General features: G+C 42.1%; 1 protein-coding gene across 5 annotated transcripts in view; it reads right to left on the bottom strand.

Moving 5' to 3' along the window:
- Positions 1–10,470: 10,470 nt before the first annotated feature.
- The window catches only part of LOC118368761 (ATP-dependent RNA helicase DHX15-like), a 32,649-nt gene continuing 24,004 nt past the window's right edge, over positions 10,471–19,115 (bottom strand). For 4 of the 5 annotated variants that reach the window (XM_035753125.2, XM_035753124.2, XM_035753127.1 and 1 more), the window contains 5 exons: positions 17,846–18,037; positions 16,090–16,212; positions 15,064–15,254; positions 11,956–12,125; positions 10,471–11,546 (listed from right to left, as the gene is read on the bottom strand). In XM_035753125.2, coding sequence (XP_035609018.1) covers positions 11,429–11,546; positions 11,956–12,125; positions 15,064–15,254; positions 16,090–16,212; positions 17,846–18,037 — 794 coding nt within the window. In that variant the 3' untranslated portion in view covers positions 10,471–11,428. Of the gene's footprint in view, positions 11,547–11,763; positions 11,878–11,955; positions 12,126–15,063; positions 15,255–16,089; positions 16,213–17,845; positions 18,038–19,115 lie in introns of all 5 variants that reach the window. The other variant, XR_004822424.2, reaches the window with a different exon arrangement.

Here is a 19,115-nt window from a genome sequence, read left to right as displayed (position 1 = left end):
GTCAAAATCTATTTGTCCCCATATTCCAAGCTAGCAATTACTACCTCAAGCTTGTGACTACAAACTTGTTGGATGCATTTGCAGTTTGCTTAGGTCGTTTCGGTTTGTTGTACACAATAGAAATGAATAGTAAATCATGTATGGTGTCATTTTTGGAGTCACTTTTATTTTAAATAAGAATAGAATGTCTCTAAACATGTCTACATAAATTAAGGTAATTCATGAATGAATCGTGAATAATGATGAGTGAGAGTTACTTGGCACAACACAACCAAAACCAACTGCAAATGCATCCAACAAGTTTGTTGAGTCACAAGCATGATGTAGTCATCGCGTGCTAGGAATGTGGGACCAAACACTAAACCTTTGACTAAATGTAATACACTAAGTGAATTTGTCCAAATACTTAAGACACCTTCAAATGGGGGACTAGATACATAAAGTGCTTTAATATCTAAACGGTAAAATATATATTTTTTTTACATTTATTCAGTAATCAACACACAATACCCCATAATTAATTGGAGTCCACCTATGGTAAATTCAATTGATTGGACATGATTTGGGAAGACACACACCTGTCTATATACAGTTGAAGTCGGAAGTTTATATACGCTTAGGTTGGAGTAATTAAAACTCGTTTTTCAACCACTCAACAAATTTCTTGTTAACAAACTATAGTTTTGGCAAGTCAGTTAGGACATCTACTTTGTGCATGACACAAGTAATTTTTCCAACAATTGTTTACACACAGATTATTTCACTGTATCATAATTCCAGTGGGTCAAAAGATTACATACACTAAATTGACTGCCTTTAAACAGCTTGGGAAATTCCAGAAAATTATGTCATGGCTTTAGAAGCTGCTGATAGGCTAATTGACATAATTTGAGTCAATTGGAGGTGTACCTGTGGATGTACAAGGCCTACCTTCAAACTCAGTGCCTCTTTTCTTGACAACATAGGAAAATCTAAAGAAATCAGCCAAGACGTCAGAAAACAGAAAAACAATTGCAGAACACCACAAGTCTGGTTCATCCTTGGGAGCAATTTCCAAACGCCTGAAGGTACCACGTTAATCTGTAAAAACAATAGTACGCAAGTATAAGCACCATGGGACCACGCAGCTGTCATACCACTCAGGAAGGAGACGCATTCTGTCTCCTAGAGATGAAGGAACTTTGGTACGAAAAGTGCAACTCATTACCAGAACAACAGCAAAGGACCTTGGGAAGATCCTGGAGGAATCGGGTACAAAAGTATCTATATCCACATTAAAAAGAGTCCTATATTGACATAACCTGAAAGGCCACTCAGCAAGGAAGAAGCTACTGCTCCAAAACCGCCATAAAAAAGCCAGACTACAGTTTGCAACTGCACATGGGGACAAAGATCATCCTTTCTGGGGAAATGTCTTCTGGTCTGATGAAACAAATATATAACTGTTTGGCCATAATGATCATCCTTATGTTTGGAGGAAAAAGGGGGAGGCTGCAAGCGGAAGAACACCATCCCAACCGTGACGCAAGGGGGTGGCAGCATCATGTTGTGGGGCTGATTTGCTGTAGGAGGGACTGCTGCACTTCACAAAATAGATGGCGTCATGAGGCAGGAAAATGATGTGGATACATTGAAGCAACATCTCAAGACATCAGTCAGGAAGTTAAAGCTTGGTCGCAAATGGGTCTTCCAAATGGACAATGACCCCAAGCATACTTCCAAAATTGTGGCAAAATGGCTTAAGGGCAACAAAGTCAAGGTATTGGAGTGGCCATCACAAAGCCCTGACCTCAATCCTATAGAAAATGTGTGGGCAGAACTGAAAAGGTGTGTGTGAGCAAGGAGGCCTACAAACCTGACTCATTTACACCAGCTCTGTCAGGAGAAATGGGCCAAAATTCACCCAACTTATTGTGGGAAGCTTGGTGGAAGGCTACCCCGAAACGCTTGACCCAAGTTAAACAATTTAAAGGCAACGCTATCAAATACTAATTGAGTGTATGTCAACTTCTGACCCACTGGGAATGTAACGAAAGAAATCAAATCTGTAATAAATGCTTCTCTACTATTACTCTGACATTTCACATTCTTAAAATAAAGTGGTGATCATAACTGACCTAAGATGGGGCATTTTTTTTTTACAATGATTAAATGTCAGGAATTGTGAAAAACAGAGTTTAAATGTATTTGACTAAGGTGTATGTAAACTTCCGACTTCAACTGTAAGGTCCCACAGTTGACAGTGCATGTCAGAGCAAAAACCAAGCCATGAGGTCTAAGGAATGCTCCTTAGAGCTACGAGACAGGATTGTGTCGAGGCACAAAAAAGGCTACCAAAACATTTCTGCAGCATTGAAGATTCCCAAGAACACAGTAGCCTTCATTATTCTTAAATGGAAGAAGTTTGGAACCACCAAGACTCTTCCTAGAGCTGGCCGCCCGACCAAATTGGGGGAGAAGGGCCTCTGACAGAACTCCAGTTCCTCTGTGGCGATGGGAGAAACTTCCAGAAGGACAACCATCTCTGCAGCACTACACCAATCAGGCCTTTATGGTAGAGTGGCCAGAGGGAAGCCACTCCTCAGTAAGACGCACATGACAGCCCCCTTGGAGTTTGCCAAAAGGCACCTAAAGACTCTCAAACGATAAAACAAGATTCCCTGGTCTGATGAAAGCAAGATTGAACTCTTTGGCCTGAATGCCAAGCATCGCATCTGGAGGAAACCTGGCACCATCCGTACGGTGAAGCATGGTGGTGACAGCATCATGCTTTGGGGATGTTTTTCAGCAGCAGGGACTGGGAGACTAGTCAGCATCGAAGGAAAGATGAACAGAAAGTACAGAGAGATCCTTGATGAAAACCTGCTCCAGAGCGCTCAGTCAGGGCCTCATACTGGGGCAAAGAATCAGCTTCCAGCAGGACAACAACCCTAAGCACACAGCCAAGACAACGCAGGACTGGCTTTGGGACAAGTCTCTATGTCATTGAGTGGGCCAGCCAGAGCCCGGACTTGAACCCGATCTAACATCTCTGGAGAGACCTGAAAATGGCTGTGCAGCGACGCTCCCCATCCAACCTGATACAGCTTGAGAGCTCCCCATCCAACCTGATACAGAAGAATGGGAGAAACTAGTTAGAGTGTTGGACTAGTAACCGGAAGGTTGCAAGTTCAAACCCCCGAGCTGACATGGTACAAATCTGTCGTTCTGCCCCTGAACAGGCAGTTAACCCACTGTTCCTAAACCGTCATTGAAAATAAGAATTTGTTCTTAACTGACTTGCCTAGTTAAATAAAGGGTTTTAAAAAATAAAATACAGGTGTGCCAAGGTTATAGTGTCATACCCAAGAAGACTCAAGACTATCAAAGTACTGAGTAAAGTGTCTTATACTTATGTAAATGTAATATTTCCCTTATTTTTAATTTGCAAAAAATTCTAAAAAACAGTTTTTGCTTTGTCATTATGGGGTATTGTATATAGATTTAGGGGGGGGGGTTAATTGAATACATTTTTGAATATGGCTGTAACATAATGTGGACAGTGAAAGAAAAAAGGAAAAAAATACAATAAGTCAAGGGGTCTGAATACTTTCCGAATGGAATACCCTCAAATAAAAGGTGACATTCTGTACTATCGCCTAATATAAAACGTTTGATCTCAAATCCAAAATGCTGGAGCAGAGCTAAATGTAAAGTTTTAGCTTCACTGTCCAATTAAATAGGTAGGGGAGTGTACATGTGCAGGAGAAGAGACATAACAGCAAGATGTCATATTGACCCAGAAAAATGTCCGAGGAGTGGGTGTGTCAGCTAGCAAAGAGAGTCCACCCTGGTTCCTGCACTCGCACTAGGCCAAACATCTACGTTTTTTCTCCAAATGCAAATCATGTATCTTCCCGGACAGCGCTCACACAAAGTTTGGTTTTGGGTTGTTGAGATTAAAGCAGTGGTTCCCAAATGGTTTCGCCTCGCAACCCAATATCTGAAAAGTATTTTTAATGCTATATTGATAGAAGTAGCAATTATATGACAAAGGAAAATAGGAAATAATTACATTTTGCCCATATTCTTCATTAAGAACATTAATAAGACCCATCAAATTGACCAAATCCGCTAAATAGCGCTGCTAATAGCATAAAAGAATGCTATTTAAATTATTGAATCACTTTCTACCTGGGTTTAGTTATTTAAATTCAGACGGGAGTATTTCTCAACCCCAAAAAATATAAATATATTTTTTCCCCAGACACCTGGAGCCATTCAAAACCTCACAACCCAACAGTAGAGAATCACTGGATTAAAAGATAACAAACGTTGCTCATCAAACAAGGCTGATTCTCTTGCCTGTATTCTCGACTCACTTCAACTAGGTCCACCAACAGAGCTTGTTTGGAGGGCTGTCTTTCGCCTGTTTATCATGACTTGTTGCTGAGGACCATAAAGCAGCCAGAGCCTTTCACTCTCTCCCTGTATCTCTCTTTGTTCTCCTCCTCGTTTGATTTGACGTGTGTTTGTCACGCATCAGCTGTGACCTTTTTGAATTTTGGTTGAGTGGCTCAATGTTGTGCATTTTCATTCACACACAACTTGTCATACACTTCACTGGCTAGAGTAATGTAAAAATGAAATGGACACTGATGGTATTAACATGGAAGGAGAAACTGTGTTCACTGTAAAAGGCTTTTCATACAGCAATCAGATTTCAGCATGGTCACTTGGTTTGGAGGAAGATAAGAAAAACACATGTTTAATGTGTCACAGTTAATGTGGCCAATAGGGAATTCATGTATCATGCAAATTTCACATCAAAATGCACACTGTAATTGTATTTAATTTGTCAATTAAATATGATCAAATTGTCTTAATTGGGATTTACCACCAAGGATCATTAGTGTCATGTTTCCACTATAATTTCTCCTACACATTGCTCTTATATTTCCCTGGACTAGTGATTGCAAATGACCTTTCCTATTAAGGTCATTAGTTAGAATTCCCAAGTGTGGTACTGCCTTATAGAATGACTGTAAATAGCCTAAACCTAGTTTCTATGGGTAGAAAAAAAATAGGTTAACCAATTAAGTAGTAAGAGTAAGGAGGCCTAGATGAAAGTATAGAGAGTGGGGGGTGGGGGGGTGACGCACGCCATGTGAACACTGGGGGGGGTGCGTGGTTTGTGCTTTATCTCTGTCATAATCTACCATAATCTGTCCTCTACTGTAGATTAATTTAAAGATTGCAGAGCACCATGCATTTACACAGCAGAGGGGAGCTGCACAGCGAGAGAAATCACAATAGTCTGAGCAAGCTCTTTAAAAACAAATGTATTACAGCACACGCTACCCTTCAGGGTCCATTGCAATGTACTGAATCTTTGCTTTCTGTGATCTCCCTTTCTTATTACGTCTAATTCTAGGGGCATATTTGTTTTTCAGAGAAATCGCATTGACAGGTAGTAATAATCCACTGTGACAATCATGTGTGCCATTTCAAATACTGGTATATTTTAATAATTTCCATTTTTTTTTTTCATAAGGGGACCACACCAGTGAACTGGTTAGGTGATATGTCAGGATATCTATCTACTGAGCTTGAGGAAATAGATGAAGTCACAAATGATGCAAATATTGTTTTTCATTTCCTGCCAGCATGTTTCTGCATAGATCCCTCTAGTTGGGGGGCGAGATTAATTTCCAATTGGCAGCTCAATTTTAAACATGCAGACTACCACCCACCTCCCCCTATATAGCCAATCTATCAAGCCTAACCCGGTGGTTCATGCATATATACCATATCACATAAAGGGCTGGCAAGCGACTGTCAGAGATGGCATGATTGAATTGTTCCGTTGCACTGTCACCAGAGAGGCTATTACTTCAAATTAGCATACAAATTCAAACCAGGACAGATGGATTTGTCACATTCCAGTCGCCATCTTCCTGTGAGATTGGCCGCTCTTGTGCTGCGTGATGGAGATAAGACACCTGTCTGGGCTCGTATTGGGAGGAAAGTCTGGTGCAGGATGGTAGGGGGCTAGATGGGTTAGATGGTGGAAACCCCCTCCCAAACTGATGAGGCCTCCATCCATCGCCCCATGGGTGGTCCAGAGATGCAGTCGTTCCCATACAAAGTGGTGATTTGTGTGCCGGTTGGCTAGCCATTTCCTCATCCTTTTGTCTCCGAATTTGTGGTTTTGGTAAGTTATGTTCGCAGACCACTGTTGAATGGTCCCTTGTGTTGTCCTCTGTCACATTCAAAGGGGGGCACATCAGCAAAGGCTGAGAATGACCATGTCAGCAGGTGAGGCTTGGGTGAACAGTGATGATCTGAGGTTACTCTGGTTCAGGCAATCTCCTTCCTCGACATAATAATGTATCCATGGCCTTTTATCACCCAGGACTAAAGGTTCCTCTAAAATAGAATGCATTTGCTGAAATTATACAACTCCTTTATACTGAAGCATGAGATTACTAAACTTCAATCATGACTGCTTAGGCATAAAAGAATGGCTTTTAAAAATGGGGAAATATCAGCTAGTATGTGGACGGTCCATGTTGTAAACTATTTAAGTACAATTAAGACACAGAGGACATTATGTTTACATAACACACATTTCACCATGCCACTGAAATGAACTGTACTACACACCATTGTCTTCCGACAGATGGAGACACTAACGCAGCAAACATTGTCAGTGCAGACGGCTGTCGTAATTCCAAAGGATATATGGTGGATGGGTCTAAAGAAGGACATTTTGTTAAATATATGTTATGCTTTCACTGTGTGTCATTAGCCAACATATAACCCCCCCTCTTTTGTAATTATGTATGACAGAATGGGTGGATTGGAAATATTGAGCACGACAATATCCCAATCAGCTCAAACCTATGGGTTTTCCGTTTGCTTCAGTTAGGGGTGCTAATCTCCCTGGCACCATCTCGTGGTTACATTCATGTTCCTGTGCAAAAAGGAGTCGATTTAAAAACTTGGGCTGAAAAACTTGCCTCCCAACAGTCTGGAAATATAAAATAAACATACTAATCTCCTGACTTTGCATACTGCACAAACCATAGCCGTAATACTCCCTCAGTAGTATAGGGTGCCACATTCCCCTCCTCCCTCTCCTCTCGCTACTAAAGACCGCTCTGAAAACACTTAAACTTCCCCTCCCCACTTGGCTGACTTGCCTTTGAAACTTCAATCAGGGGGCAAATGCTAAGTTAAGGGTCGCTTTTGAAGTTCGTCTTCCTCAGTCGTGTCTCTTAGCATAAGACTCAACACTTCTCAGGCACACGGGTGAGATATATTACGCCATAGGTGTAGAAAAAAATTATTTGGTCCTCATGTAAGACTAATGGATCATCACGGAGCTAAAAACAAAAAAGACCCCTTGGGTGCCGTGGCAAACTGCGTTCTCGCCCACGTAGTCAGCTGCAGAAACATGAACCGTGCTGCTGCAAATGCTTCAGTATTTGCCCAGCAACACAGGGGCAGCCATTTTTAAAAGAAATGGACATAAAGTACCTGCAATGGCAGAGGTGTCCCAGACACAGGCTGCCATTCAGGTGAGATGAACTGGACCCTTCATAGCCTTACTGAGAATATACAATGAGGTAGAGAAAGATTGGAAAAAAGAGAAATGTCACAACAGGGAAAAACCAACAGAATTCACCCGCAACGGTCAGAGTGCATAAAGCACCATATATTAGAGAATAAGCACTAAATCTCTAAATCTCACAGCCATTGACATTTTTCTTAAGGCATGATCTACCATAGAGGGACTAAAACGCCAGAGTTCATATAACTGTCAGGAGGCTTTAACTCTGAATAATATAGAGATTTTATGGCCAGCTGAAACTGCCTTGGACACACACTGCGAAACCCCCTCAACCAAAAGCAGCCACGAGGGAGCCTTGAGGGGTGGAAGGACCCAAGATGCTCCACCAGTTGGGCTAGTCTTCTTTGGGACCTGGGCTGACCTGAGCCTGGGGAACAGCCCTGTCTTCAAGGCTCTCATCTCTAAGGAGTCCTGCGTCCAATTTCCTGTGGCTTCACGCACAGCCTCACACAGCGATGCGTTTCATTTGGGCTGCTGACCCATCGGATGACAGGGGAGCTCTCTAAGAAACTTCTCCAGGGCTCTTCAAACTTTCTTGGCTATAGAAGCAAATAAATATTAAATTCCTTTGTTCAAAGTTTGATAAGAACTAGCTGTCCAATCCCAATGACAAATTAGGAAGTGGACTGAAGAACGTTTAGAATGTTATTGGGTCCTGTTTCAAATTATTCTGCAGCCTCATCAGTGGCTTGACAAAAGCTTGAGCGATTTTATGCAACTATAGTCCCTACTACTCCAACAGATGCAGGCAAAGAGATTTCCACATATTTTTAACCCTCAAACGTTTGTAATTAACTCATCTATGATTACTTTGACTAAAAGTGATGTCTGGAATTTTCCTGAAATGTGCAGACTTCAAGTTATTGGCTGATATACACTGAACAAAAATATTTAAAAAACGCATTGGTCCCATGTTTCATGAGCTGAAATAAAAGTTTCCAGAAATGTTCCATATGCACAAAGCGTATTTCTCTCAAATTTCTGTGCACAAATTTGTTTACATCCCTGTTAGTGAGCATTTCTCCTTTGCCAAGATAATCCATCCACCTGACAGGTGTAGCATATAATAAAAGGCCATTCTAAAATATGCAGTTTTGTCAAATCCCACAGACATCTCAAGTTGAGGGAGCGCGCAATTGGCATGCTGACTGCAGGAATGTCCACCAGAGCTGTTGCCAGAGAATTGAAGGTTAATTTCATTACCATAAGCCACCTCCAATGTAGTTTCAGAGAATTTAACAGTACGTCCAACCGGCCTCACAACCGCAGACCACATGTATGGTGTCGTGTGGGCGAGTGGTTTGCTGACGTCAACATTGTGAACAGAGTGCTCCATGGTGGCGGTGGGGTTATGGTATGAGCAGGCAGATGCTACGGACAACAGATACTGAGACGAATGGTGGTCACACCAGATACAGACTGGTTTTCTGACCAAAAAGTATGTGGACATCTGCTCGTAGAACATCTCATTCCAAAATCATGGGCAATATGGAGTTGCCCCCCCCTTTGCTGCTATAACAGCCTCTACTCTTCTGGGAAGGCTTTTCACTAGATGTTGGAACACTGATGCAGGGACTTGCTTCAATTCAGCCACGAGCATTAGTGAGGTCGTGCACTGATGTTGGGCAAATAGGCCTGGCTCGCAGTCTGCGTTCCAATTCATCCCAAAGGAGTTTGATGGGGTTGAGGTCAGGGCTCTGTGCAGGTCAATGAAGGCCTTCCCCAAACTGTTGCCACAAAGTTGGAATAACAGAATTATCTAGAATGTCATTGTATGCTGTAGCGTTAAGATTTCCCAATCTGCCAAACTCAGATTCGTCCGTTGGACTGCCATATGGTGAAGCATGATTCATCACCCCAGAGAACACTTTTCCAGAGTCCAATGGCGGCGAGCTTTACGCCACTCCAGCCGCGCTTGGCATTGCGCATGGTGATCGTAGGCTTGTGTGCAGAAACCCCATGAAGCTCCCGACAAACAGTTCTTATGCTGACGCTGCTTCCAGAGGCCGTTTGGAACCTGGTAGTGAGTGTTGCAACTGAGGACAGATGATTTTTATGCGCTACATGCTTCATCACTCAGCAGTCCCATTCTGTGAGCTTGTGTGGCCTACCACTTCGTGGCTGAGCCGTTGTTGCTCCTAGTAGTTTCCACTTCACAATAACAGCACTTGCAGTTGACTGGAGCAGCTTTAGCATGGCAGAAAATGTGACAAACTGACTTGTTGGAAAGGTGGCATCCTACGACGATGCCATGTAGAAAGTCAGAGCTCTTCAGTAAGGCCATTCTACTGCCAATGTTTTTCTATGGAGATTGCATAGCTGTATGATCAATTTAATAGACCTGTCAGCTATGGGCATGGCTGAAATAACCAAATCCACTAATTTGAAGGTATGTCCACATACACTATATATACAAAAGTATCTGTGACCAACAGATGCATATCTGTATTCCCAGTCATGTGAAATCCATAGATTAGGACCTAATTTATTTATTTAAATTGACTGCTTTCCTTATATGAACTCTTTGAAATTATTGCATGGGGCGGCAGGGTAGCCTAGTGGTTAGAGCTTTGGACTAGTAACCGGAAGGTTGCAAGTTGAAACCCCCGAGCTGACTGGGTACAAATCTGTCGTTCTGCCCCCTGAACAGGCAGTTAACCCACTGTTCCTATGCCGTCATTGAAAATAAGAATTTGTTCTTAACTGACTTGCCTAGTTAAATAAAGGTTAAAAAAAAAAAATGTTGCATTTATATTTTTGTTCAGTATGCAGAGTACATATCTATATGCACAAAAAAATAACTAATTGCTTCCAAGGCCAAGCTTGAAAAGCCAAAAAAAATGCCAAGACCTTCATTACAAATTATTACAGTTTATTCATGTTATTTAAAATGGATGACCAGGTGATTTCCCAGTCTGCACACCACTATAATCTCACATTTGTTCACACAAGGGGATCTCCCTTGTGTCCATTAACATACATTAAAGGCCCTATGCGTCTGTTTGTATATCAATATCAAACCTTTCTTGTTAAATAAGTACCTTACTGTGATAGTTTTCAATTAAAATGGTCAAAAAGAAAGCAATTTCTCAAGCAAGAACTTAGCTTGGACTGTCTGGAAGTGGTCTGAGTGGCGAGGGGAAAATGGAAAACTAGCTGTTATTGGCAGAGGTTTGGAACTCTTTCTTATTGGTCTATCAACTAATTTACAAAAGTCCATCCAATCAAAACAGACTGAAATGTCAGGCTCTTTTCAAACAGCTCTTACACTAAAAGGGCATTATCATTTTCACAGTATTATTCCAACCTCAAAAACAATATATAAAACACAAGACAATCACGTTTTTAACATTTCAACCTATTGAGCCCCTCCCCCTAACATAACACCAAAGTCTGATAGCTATACAAGCAAGACGGTGGGTGCTAAACCGTCCACGCTGGTATTTTTCCTTAAATTGAAGTCAAAGTTGGTTCAATGAATTAGCATGGAATGTCTCTACCTAAGTACATTTCAGTAAGAGTTCACACTTTCTAAAAAGGAATGTCAACATCTACATAAATGGTCATGCTTTACCATGGTCAATGGCAGTAACTGTGTTGACCGCTAACTCCTACCCGGATCGGCCGCAGTGCCAACCACCTGTTAATCACAAATGACTACAGGTGGTCAAAATAAGGAAGACCCAAACAAAAAGTATGAAAAGAATAAATTATGAACCAATGAGAAGAAAAGGCTTTTGAAGAAAATGAAGAGTGCTCAGATAAAGAGTTCAGATGCCCTTCGTGCTGGTATTGTTCTCATACACACTTGTGTTAGTACTGAGAGTATTCCTTGGTTGAGAGTTTAGCTACGATGCGCTCCAACTGTCTCTTGGCTTCACAGTTGGGGAAGTTTCCCATCTCATAGTACTGCGGGGCGATTTTCACCAGCCTGGGAAAGGACACAAATAAACAGTCATGAAATGTGTCTGGATTGTGTGTGTGTATTTGAGAAATAGAAGGAAGGCTTTCTCTCCGAGAGAGAGAGAAGAGAGAGAAAGAGAGATCGGTGCAGACATGTAAACCAACAACGCGCACAGTCCCACAGACACATAAGGAGCGGGCTGGCTGCTTTTTTTTTTTTTTACACACGCCACTCACATTCTCACCAGTCTAGCAGGAAACATGAACACTAGAAGCTGTAGTCTCTCTCTCTGGAATATGGATCTAGGAGCAGGCGGGTTTGACTGCAGGCAAGCACATTCACAGACGCCTAGAAGAATCTAGGTGAGGACCGACTATAGTCAGGAGCACACGCACTAGACAAGATGGACCTGGGGCTAGGCAGGCAGTGTGCTTACCACTCTGGTTTGATGTCGGTGCAGGTGCGGATGTAGTTTTTGGTGGTCAGCACAAACTCATTGTACATCACCCACTCCGGCTTGTGGTCCAGCACAGTGGAGGGGTGCAGCTGGACCACCTGGTTGTCCTTCACAGTCAGGTAGTGGCCTGTACGCTCCAAATGGGCTACCTGTCAATCACATACAGAGACAGTAGGCTAGATACAGTGCCTTGCGAAAGTATTCGGCCCCCTTGAACTTTGCGACCTTTTGCCACATTTCACGCTTCAAACATAAAGATATAAAACTGTCTTTTTTTGTGAAGAATCAACAACAAGTGGGACACAATCATGAAGTGGAACGACATTTATTGGATATTACAAACGTTTAACAAATCAAAAACAGAAAAATTGGGCGTGCAAAATTATTCAGCCCCTTTACTTTCAGTGCAGCAAACTCTCCAGAAGTTCAGTGAGGATCTCTGAATGATCCAATGTTGACCTAAATGACTAATGATGATAAATACAATCCACCTGTGTGTAATCAAGTCTCCGTATAAATGCATAAATGACATTTATTAACAAAATCTCACTAATGCATACAGTATCAACTAATTTAAAGTCTATACACGAGGGATATGCATCTTCCTCTTTCTAGACGATTCGATGTGTATCTAGATACATGGGCTCCGATACGATACAGAAACAATACGTTTTAGTTTGAAATTATTTGGTGCAATTCGGTTTGATTAGAGGAATGAATCGATGCGGTTCGGTGGGATATGGTTTGATGCTCTAACATCTGTTGCATAAACATTCATTTTCCATTTTCAATTCAAATCTGCTGAGCTGACTTGTGTGTCTAAATTATGTACAATATATGTCTATGGTGTATGTAGTCACCTGAGCCACTGTCAGATTGGGGGGCAATGTATGATTTTCTCTTTTGATCTGAATTAAACATGTTTTAGCTAGTAATGTATCAAATAATTAGCTATGGCAATGAATAAATAGCACAACTTTGGATTTCACCCAGTCTCAAAACGAATGGTTTTGGTCGTTATCTAATTATCAACTGGACCCTGTATATCTAAAACTGACCATATACACAGATTATTTAAAGCAAAACAACCAAAACAATTGCTGATGGGGAACCTGAACAATCGTTAAAAAAAACTCCACTATAAGCCCCGATCAGCAGGTATAGACTATAGCCAGATGAATGTTGTCTCCGGTAGCTTACTTTTATTCCGGTAAAACACATTTTTCAACTGCACAATAACCTATCAAATTACATTGATCTTCACTCAACTAATAAAGCCTAATATTGTGCAAGCCAGTTTACAAGCATTTGAATGCTGAAGGTGCCGCGCAAATGTGCAAGGTCAGGAATAGTCCGCCTACATCTTGTTGGTCTGCGCACGAGGCAGCACAGTGAGCAGTTTGACTCGGCTACTGATATTGCCTGGGGTGTTTCAGCATGAAAAATGACTTGTAGATCAATGAACTTCGACACGGTTACATGCTTAGTTTGACACTGATGAAGAGGACGTATCAGTCGTCACAAACGAGTAGGTATTTTCAGAAGGTAGAAAAAAGTAATATGAGCAAAACGTTTTAGTGAACCGGCGATTCATAACGTTTGAATCTATTTTCTGACCGATGCATGCAACATTTGGATCGGTTTGAGGTCCCACAGACCGATGCACTCAAATCTTAAACATTTGATCCAGGGACCAATGCATATCAAACGTTACATCCCTACCATACACGCACAGAAACACAGTACCAAAGGTTTACTGATCAGGCACTCATGTTTTTTTTTTAACCCTGAGTCGATTTAACATAGTTCTTTTTACCATCTATAATCCCTGCAGCCGAATCGGCATATTCAGGTATGAACTAGACTGACCCCTTGGAATGTAGTGTACATCTTAAAGTACAATGAACACAATCAATTTCACAGAAAAGGGGAAGAAGAGGCAGCTCTGGGCTTTAGGCGTTTTAACTTCAGCAGAATTTGCCAAGTTCATTTTTGGTTTCCGTTCGGGGTACTTCAATATGCAGACGATGGCTGCTGTGATTAACGAGGCCAATCAATCAGTCTCAATAAAGACCTCTCCAAACAAAGATGTGCGCTCAAACGCCTCTGAACTGCAATATGAGCTACAAATGTGTCTTTGCGATAAAAGGTTAATGTTGACAAATATTGTTACATTAACGGCGTAATTCAACTTGTCAGGTACCTTGTTTTCAGGTTCCCCCAGAAATGGACTTTCAACAAAATGTCATTTATTTTCCCTTAGCAGGCAGCAAATTGCCTTGAATTCTTATTATGTGTTTAACTGGTAGTGCCTGTGTGCGCACACTTAGGGGAGGCGATCCATTACAATAAGCATCTTGACGTGTTGTGTTTTAAGCAACAGTGTAAACACCTGTTAACTAAACAGACATGGTGAGTATCGAGAAAACACCACCAAGGTGAAGTACAAAAGCAGCGCTGCATCTTACTTCAGTCTTAAAGGGGCAATCTGCAGTTGCTACAAAGAATTTAACTTCTGTCTCGTGAGTTTAGTTCAACTGTCGTACCCCATCAGAACCCAAAATATAAGCTTGTTTTACGCCAATGTTTGTTAAAGTAAATGTAAAACTATAGCCTCAAAACATGGTTAAAACTATCATTTTTAGATCAGTCCTTGCATCCATAGCTCTGTGTATGAATTTGAGAGCGGTTACATTTCTCCAGCCGCATCCCTCAGCTTTTTACTGAAACAGAGGCGTGGAGTACGCTTTGTTATTGTTTCAACTGTTGATTGCTACTTTAAGGGATGGCATTAGTTTGACAAGCTAACAAGCTTATATTGAAGATGGGTTATCTAACCATAAGTCAGTGGTACAGTGCTATTTTCCAATTTCAAAACACTGACTAGGGTTAACTGACAAATCCACATACTCTACTCTGGCCTGTGACATTTTTGGAACATGTACAAGGGACTAGCCAACTACCCAAAGGTCAAAACCAAGTGCTGTGTTGTTGGGGGACAATATGGCGCCATAGAGCATGACAACACATTCCGAGACAGAACCCTCTGGGCCCTTCCTTTCTCTTGTTTGGCCAGTGAGCACTGACCTGCATGAAGAATCCTGTGACCAGCGCTCTGCGAATGTTGATGTAGTAGTCTCTGCTGGTGAACTCTGTGCTGCGGCGGGGCAGGCTGAAGCGGTCCATGATCCGGGACAGCTGCTGGCGCACGTTGTCGGCCGACATCAGCGACCTGTAGTTCACAAAGTTGTCGTAGCACCACTGTGTCGACTCATGGTCTGTGAGAGGTAAGATATAGATTTACAGTGCATTCAGAAAGTATTCACATCCCTTAATTTTTTCCATATTTTGTTGTGTTAAAGCCCGAATTTTAAACTAAAGTAAAACTACAAAACATTTGACAAAGAAATTAACTTTTTGTCCTGAATACAAAGCGTTATGATTGGGGCATATCCAACACAACACATGAGTAGCACTTCATATTTTCAAGCATGGTGAAGGCTGCATCATGTTATGGGTATGCTTGTCATCTGCAAGGACTAGGGAGTTTATGATAAAAATAAATGGAATAGAGCTAAGCAGAGGCAACATTCTACAGGAAAACCTGTTTCAGTCTGCTTTCCAACAAACATTGAGAGACAAATTCACCTTTTAGCAGGACAACACCTTAGCACACAAGGCCAAATATACACGGGACCTGCTTACCAAGACAACATTTAATGTTCCTAGTTACAGTTTTGACTTAAAATTGTCTTGAAAATCTCTGGCAAGCAATGATTACCTACCAATTTGACAAGAGCTTGAATAATATACTTTTTTAAAGAATAATGTGCAAATGTTGTACAATCTGGGTGTGCAAAGCTCTTAGACTTACCCAGAAAGAGTCACAGCTGTAATTGCTGCCAAATGTGATTCTAACATGTTCAGACTCAGGGGGTTGAATACTTATGGAATCAAGATAGTGTTTTATCTTTCACAAACATTTTTGTGTAGATCGTTGACAAAAAGGCACTGTATGTTAGGTGACATTAAGGTTGGTTTACCGGACACAGATTAAGCCTAGTCCTGAATTCTAATAAAGCATGCTCAATGGACATTCTGTGGGACACGTACTCTGTTTGAAGGCGTGGTAGACATTGAGGAGGGTCAGGTGGTCTCCGTCAATGTGGGCGAAACGCATCTTGGACTCGTCGGCCGCCTTCCTAGCCTCCGTGGGTCGTACGAAGCACTGTGGGACTAAACAAGGTTGGTATGGGCCCCAACACAGCCGCCCATAGGGATGAGTTAAGCAATTCCCACAGAGAAGAACAAGGCCTCGGGTCAGAGAGGCCAGAGAGAGCACTTCACGGGGCAGAGCATTGCCACAGGTGCGTGTCGGAAGAAGGGGGTGAAGGGGGGTGGGAGAAGGCAAAGGAGGGTTGGCTTTCTCCTGCTTTGCGCAGGATTGAGGTTAGATGTTTTACGAGCTGCATACTGTAAGACCTAACCTCAGCCAGGGTATGAGAGGGGCATAGAAAGGGGCTCCAACCCCCAAAATAGTATCTTTACTCAAACTGTTTGGGTAAAGGGCATTTATGAGGCTAGCCTGCATCTGACTCATAAACTCTTTAAGCGGTGGTGCAGAGGGACACCAAAGAAAGTGTCCTCTTAACCACTCAATCTTTGCCTGAGCACTTTAGAGGGAAACCCATGGTCTTGCATCCACGCGGAAAAGCACTTGTACATCAAAAGGCTGCATCAAACACCTCCCGCCTTCCCAAAACTTGTTGTGAGCAGCCTAACGTTAAAACATGCTCCATCGTGGGCTTAACGGGTGAAAGCTGAGTGTTTATCGATTTGAATCCCTACACTTGGTTGCCTGGGCGATGCGAGGCCTAGTATCCACTGCTGACTCGGTAATGAACTCAGCAGAAAACCGGGTTCCTTGACACACCAGTTATAGATGTGCAGCCTGTCCAAACAGCTAGTTAAATTCCCTTTCCCTCTGTTCAAAAGCATCGGATTCATCTCAATGAGCAGCACTCTGCTTTGGCAAGCCTAAAGTGCAATTACTGCCGCAGCACATTGGTGCTGCTCAGACTATAAACTCATTAATTTACTGTAGACACGCATTTTTCCTGCCTGACAAATATTAACTGACTGACACCACCAACTCCTTCTGCTCTACTCTTTCTTCCTCACTGTGCTCAATGGGGTCGTGTGCAAAGTTAAGGCCCATTAGAGATTAAATTTGCTATCAGCCGCAAGTCAAATCACATTCATCAACATCGTTATTGAAATTCACAGTTGCAGAGATGGAGTTCAGATTACACCCCCTATACACAGCTCTTTTTAGAACTCCATCAGTACTAGAGTGATGTCATTGCTACAATGACAGAGGCATGGTTTTATGTTCTTTCCCGGACAAATATGTTTTTCTAACGAACAGGTGTGAAATGCTCGGACCACCTCTAGACACCAGACAAACAAATCTAATGTCAACCACTGCATATCAAAGGCTAGATAGAGTAGGGTCTTCATGTTGTGTCTGCAGACACAATCACATTAAAGTCTTGAGTTTCAGGAGAAGTTCATGACTTTTTTATTTGACTTAACTAGGCAAGTTCATGGCTTTAAACATATCATCTAATTATCTCCAAAAACCTGTCTGGTGAAATAGACTAAACAAAGAAAGGGGTCAAGGGTGAAGGGATCATCGCCTGGACAACTAAGAGAAAAAAAATTGCAGATGCAGGGCACCGAATCCATCTTTTGTGGAGGATGAAGGGCAAATTTGTCAAAAACATACAACTTTCACAGGAAAATTAGTGTGCACAATAATGACGGTGGCTTGTGATGGGCATTCCACACTTTTCTCCCTGAGTATTACCTGACAGCATGGCTGTGATGGACAGGATCTCATTGGAGCAGTTGAACTCGCAGGAGGCAATCACCATCTTGGCTAGCTGCGGGTCTAGGGGGAACTCGGCCATCATGGAGCCTAGCTCCGTCAAGTCGCCGTCATCGTTGAGCGCCGCCACGTAGTTGAGCAGCTCCAGGGCCCGCATCAGGGTTTCCGGTGCTAGAGGGAGACGAGAGAGGGAGACGAGGGTAAGAAAATATTTGTACTATTGTCAACTGCTGCCATCTTGGACCAGGTCTTTTCACACAAAAATTTGATTTTATATCAAACGAGAGTAACCTGGATAAATAAGGTTTAAATAAAGAAAGGTTTAAATACGAAATTGAAGAGAAGCACAGGAAGCGCAAGGGATGGCATAGGAGGAAAGTGAAAAAAGAAACCGCAGAGGAAGATGGAAAGAACACAAGGGGAGATTAAAACAAGCACCTCTATATGTGATGGCCGGTTACCCCGAACGGAAACTTTAATCGGGAGGCTCATTTTTCATCTTCTGCTCCGCTGATTCAAAACAACTCTAATGCAATTACAGGGGAACCCTTCACTTAATGCATCAAAACAGGGCTCCCACATTTGGTTAAAAGATTTTCCCCAAGATGCAATTATTGACCTTCGGCTCGGGAAAACTGAAGCCTAATGACCAGTTGCATGTCAACTGAAAATTAGCTTCGGCTTCAGCTGATGTTGTTCACTTTAATTTCTCTCAAACAAGGAATCAAAAAAAGCCCTTTTCAAAATACAAGCAGGTGTTTTCTTATGACGAACAAATCGATTCGGGGCATCAAACCTACTTTTGTTATAGAAAAGTGAGATCTAGCCACATTATCAATGGCTTGTGGCAGACGCACTCCTTTTGGAGGAAAATCTGATTTTGCAGTATCTGTAACATGATGCACAAGTGTGGAAATGCAATCTATACATGATGCACCTCATCAGAAATAAACTATTGACCACCTCAATACATGAGAATCCAATATATTAACCAAGGGCCAAATCAATGGGACTAAAAGGCTGAAAGGTACATTAAACTCACATTGGCTTTGAAATGTACTACTCTGCAAATGTCAAGAGGCAAATGAATCCCACCTAAGGCTGGTCCTTCCTGTAAATCGCTACTGATTTCTCTGGGACTTTATGTGATTTGGTGAGCCGCTTCACGCCACTGCCACTGTGCTTATTGAGCGTGGAGCGAGGCAGGTTGACAGAGAAATAGACTGGCCGCTCGTGTGCTCCCTGGTTA

The sequence above is a fragment of the Oncorhynchus keta genome, chromosome 35 (genome assembly GCF_023373465.1).
Source record: "Oncorhynchus keta strain PuntledgeMale-10-30-2019 chromosome 35, Oket_V2, whole genome shotgun sequence".
Classification (NCBI taxonomy): domain Eukaryota; kingdom Metazoa; phylum Chordata; class Actinopteri; order Salmoniformes; family Salmonidae; genus Oncorhynchus; species Oncorhynchus keta.
The sequence above is the reverse complement of the archived record's forward strand: the minus strand, read 5'-3'. Positions and strand labels throughout refer to the sequence as shown.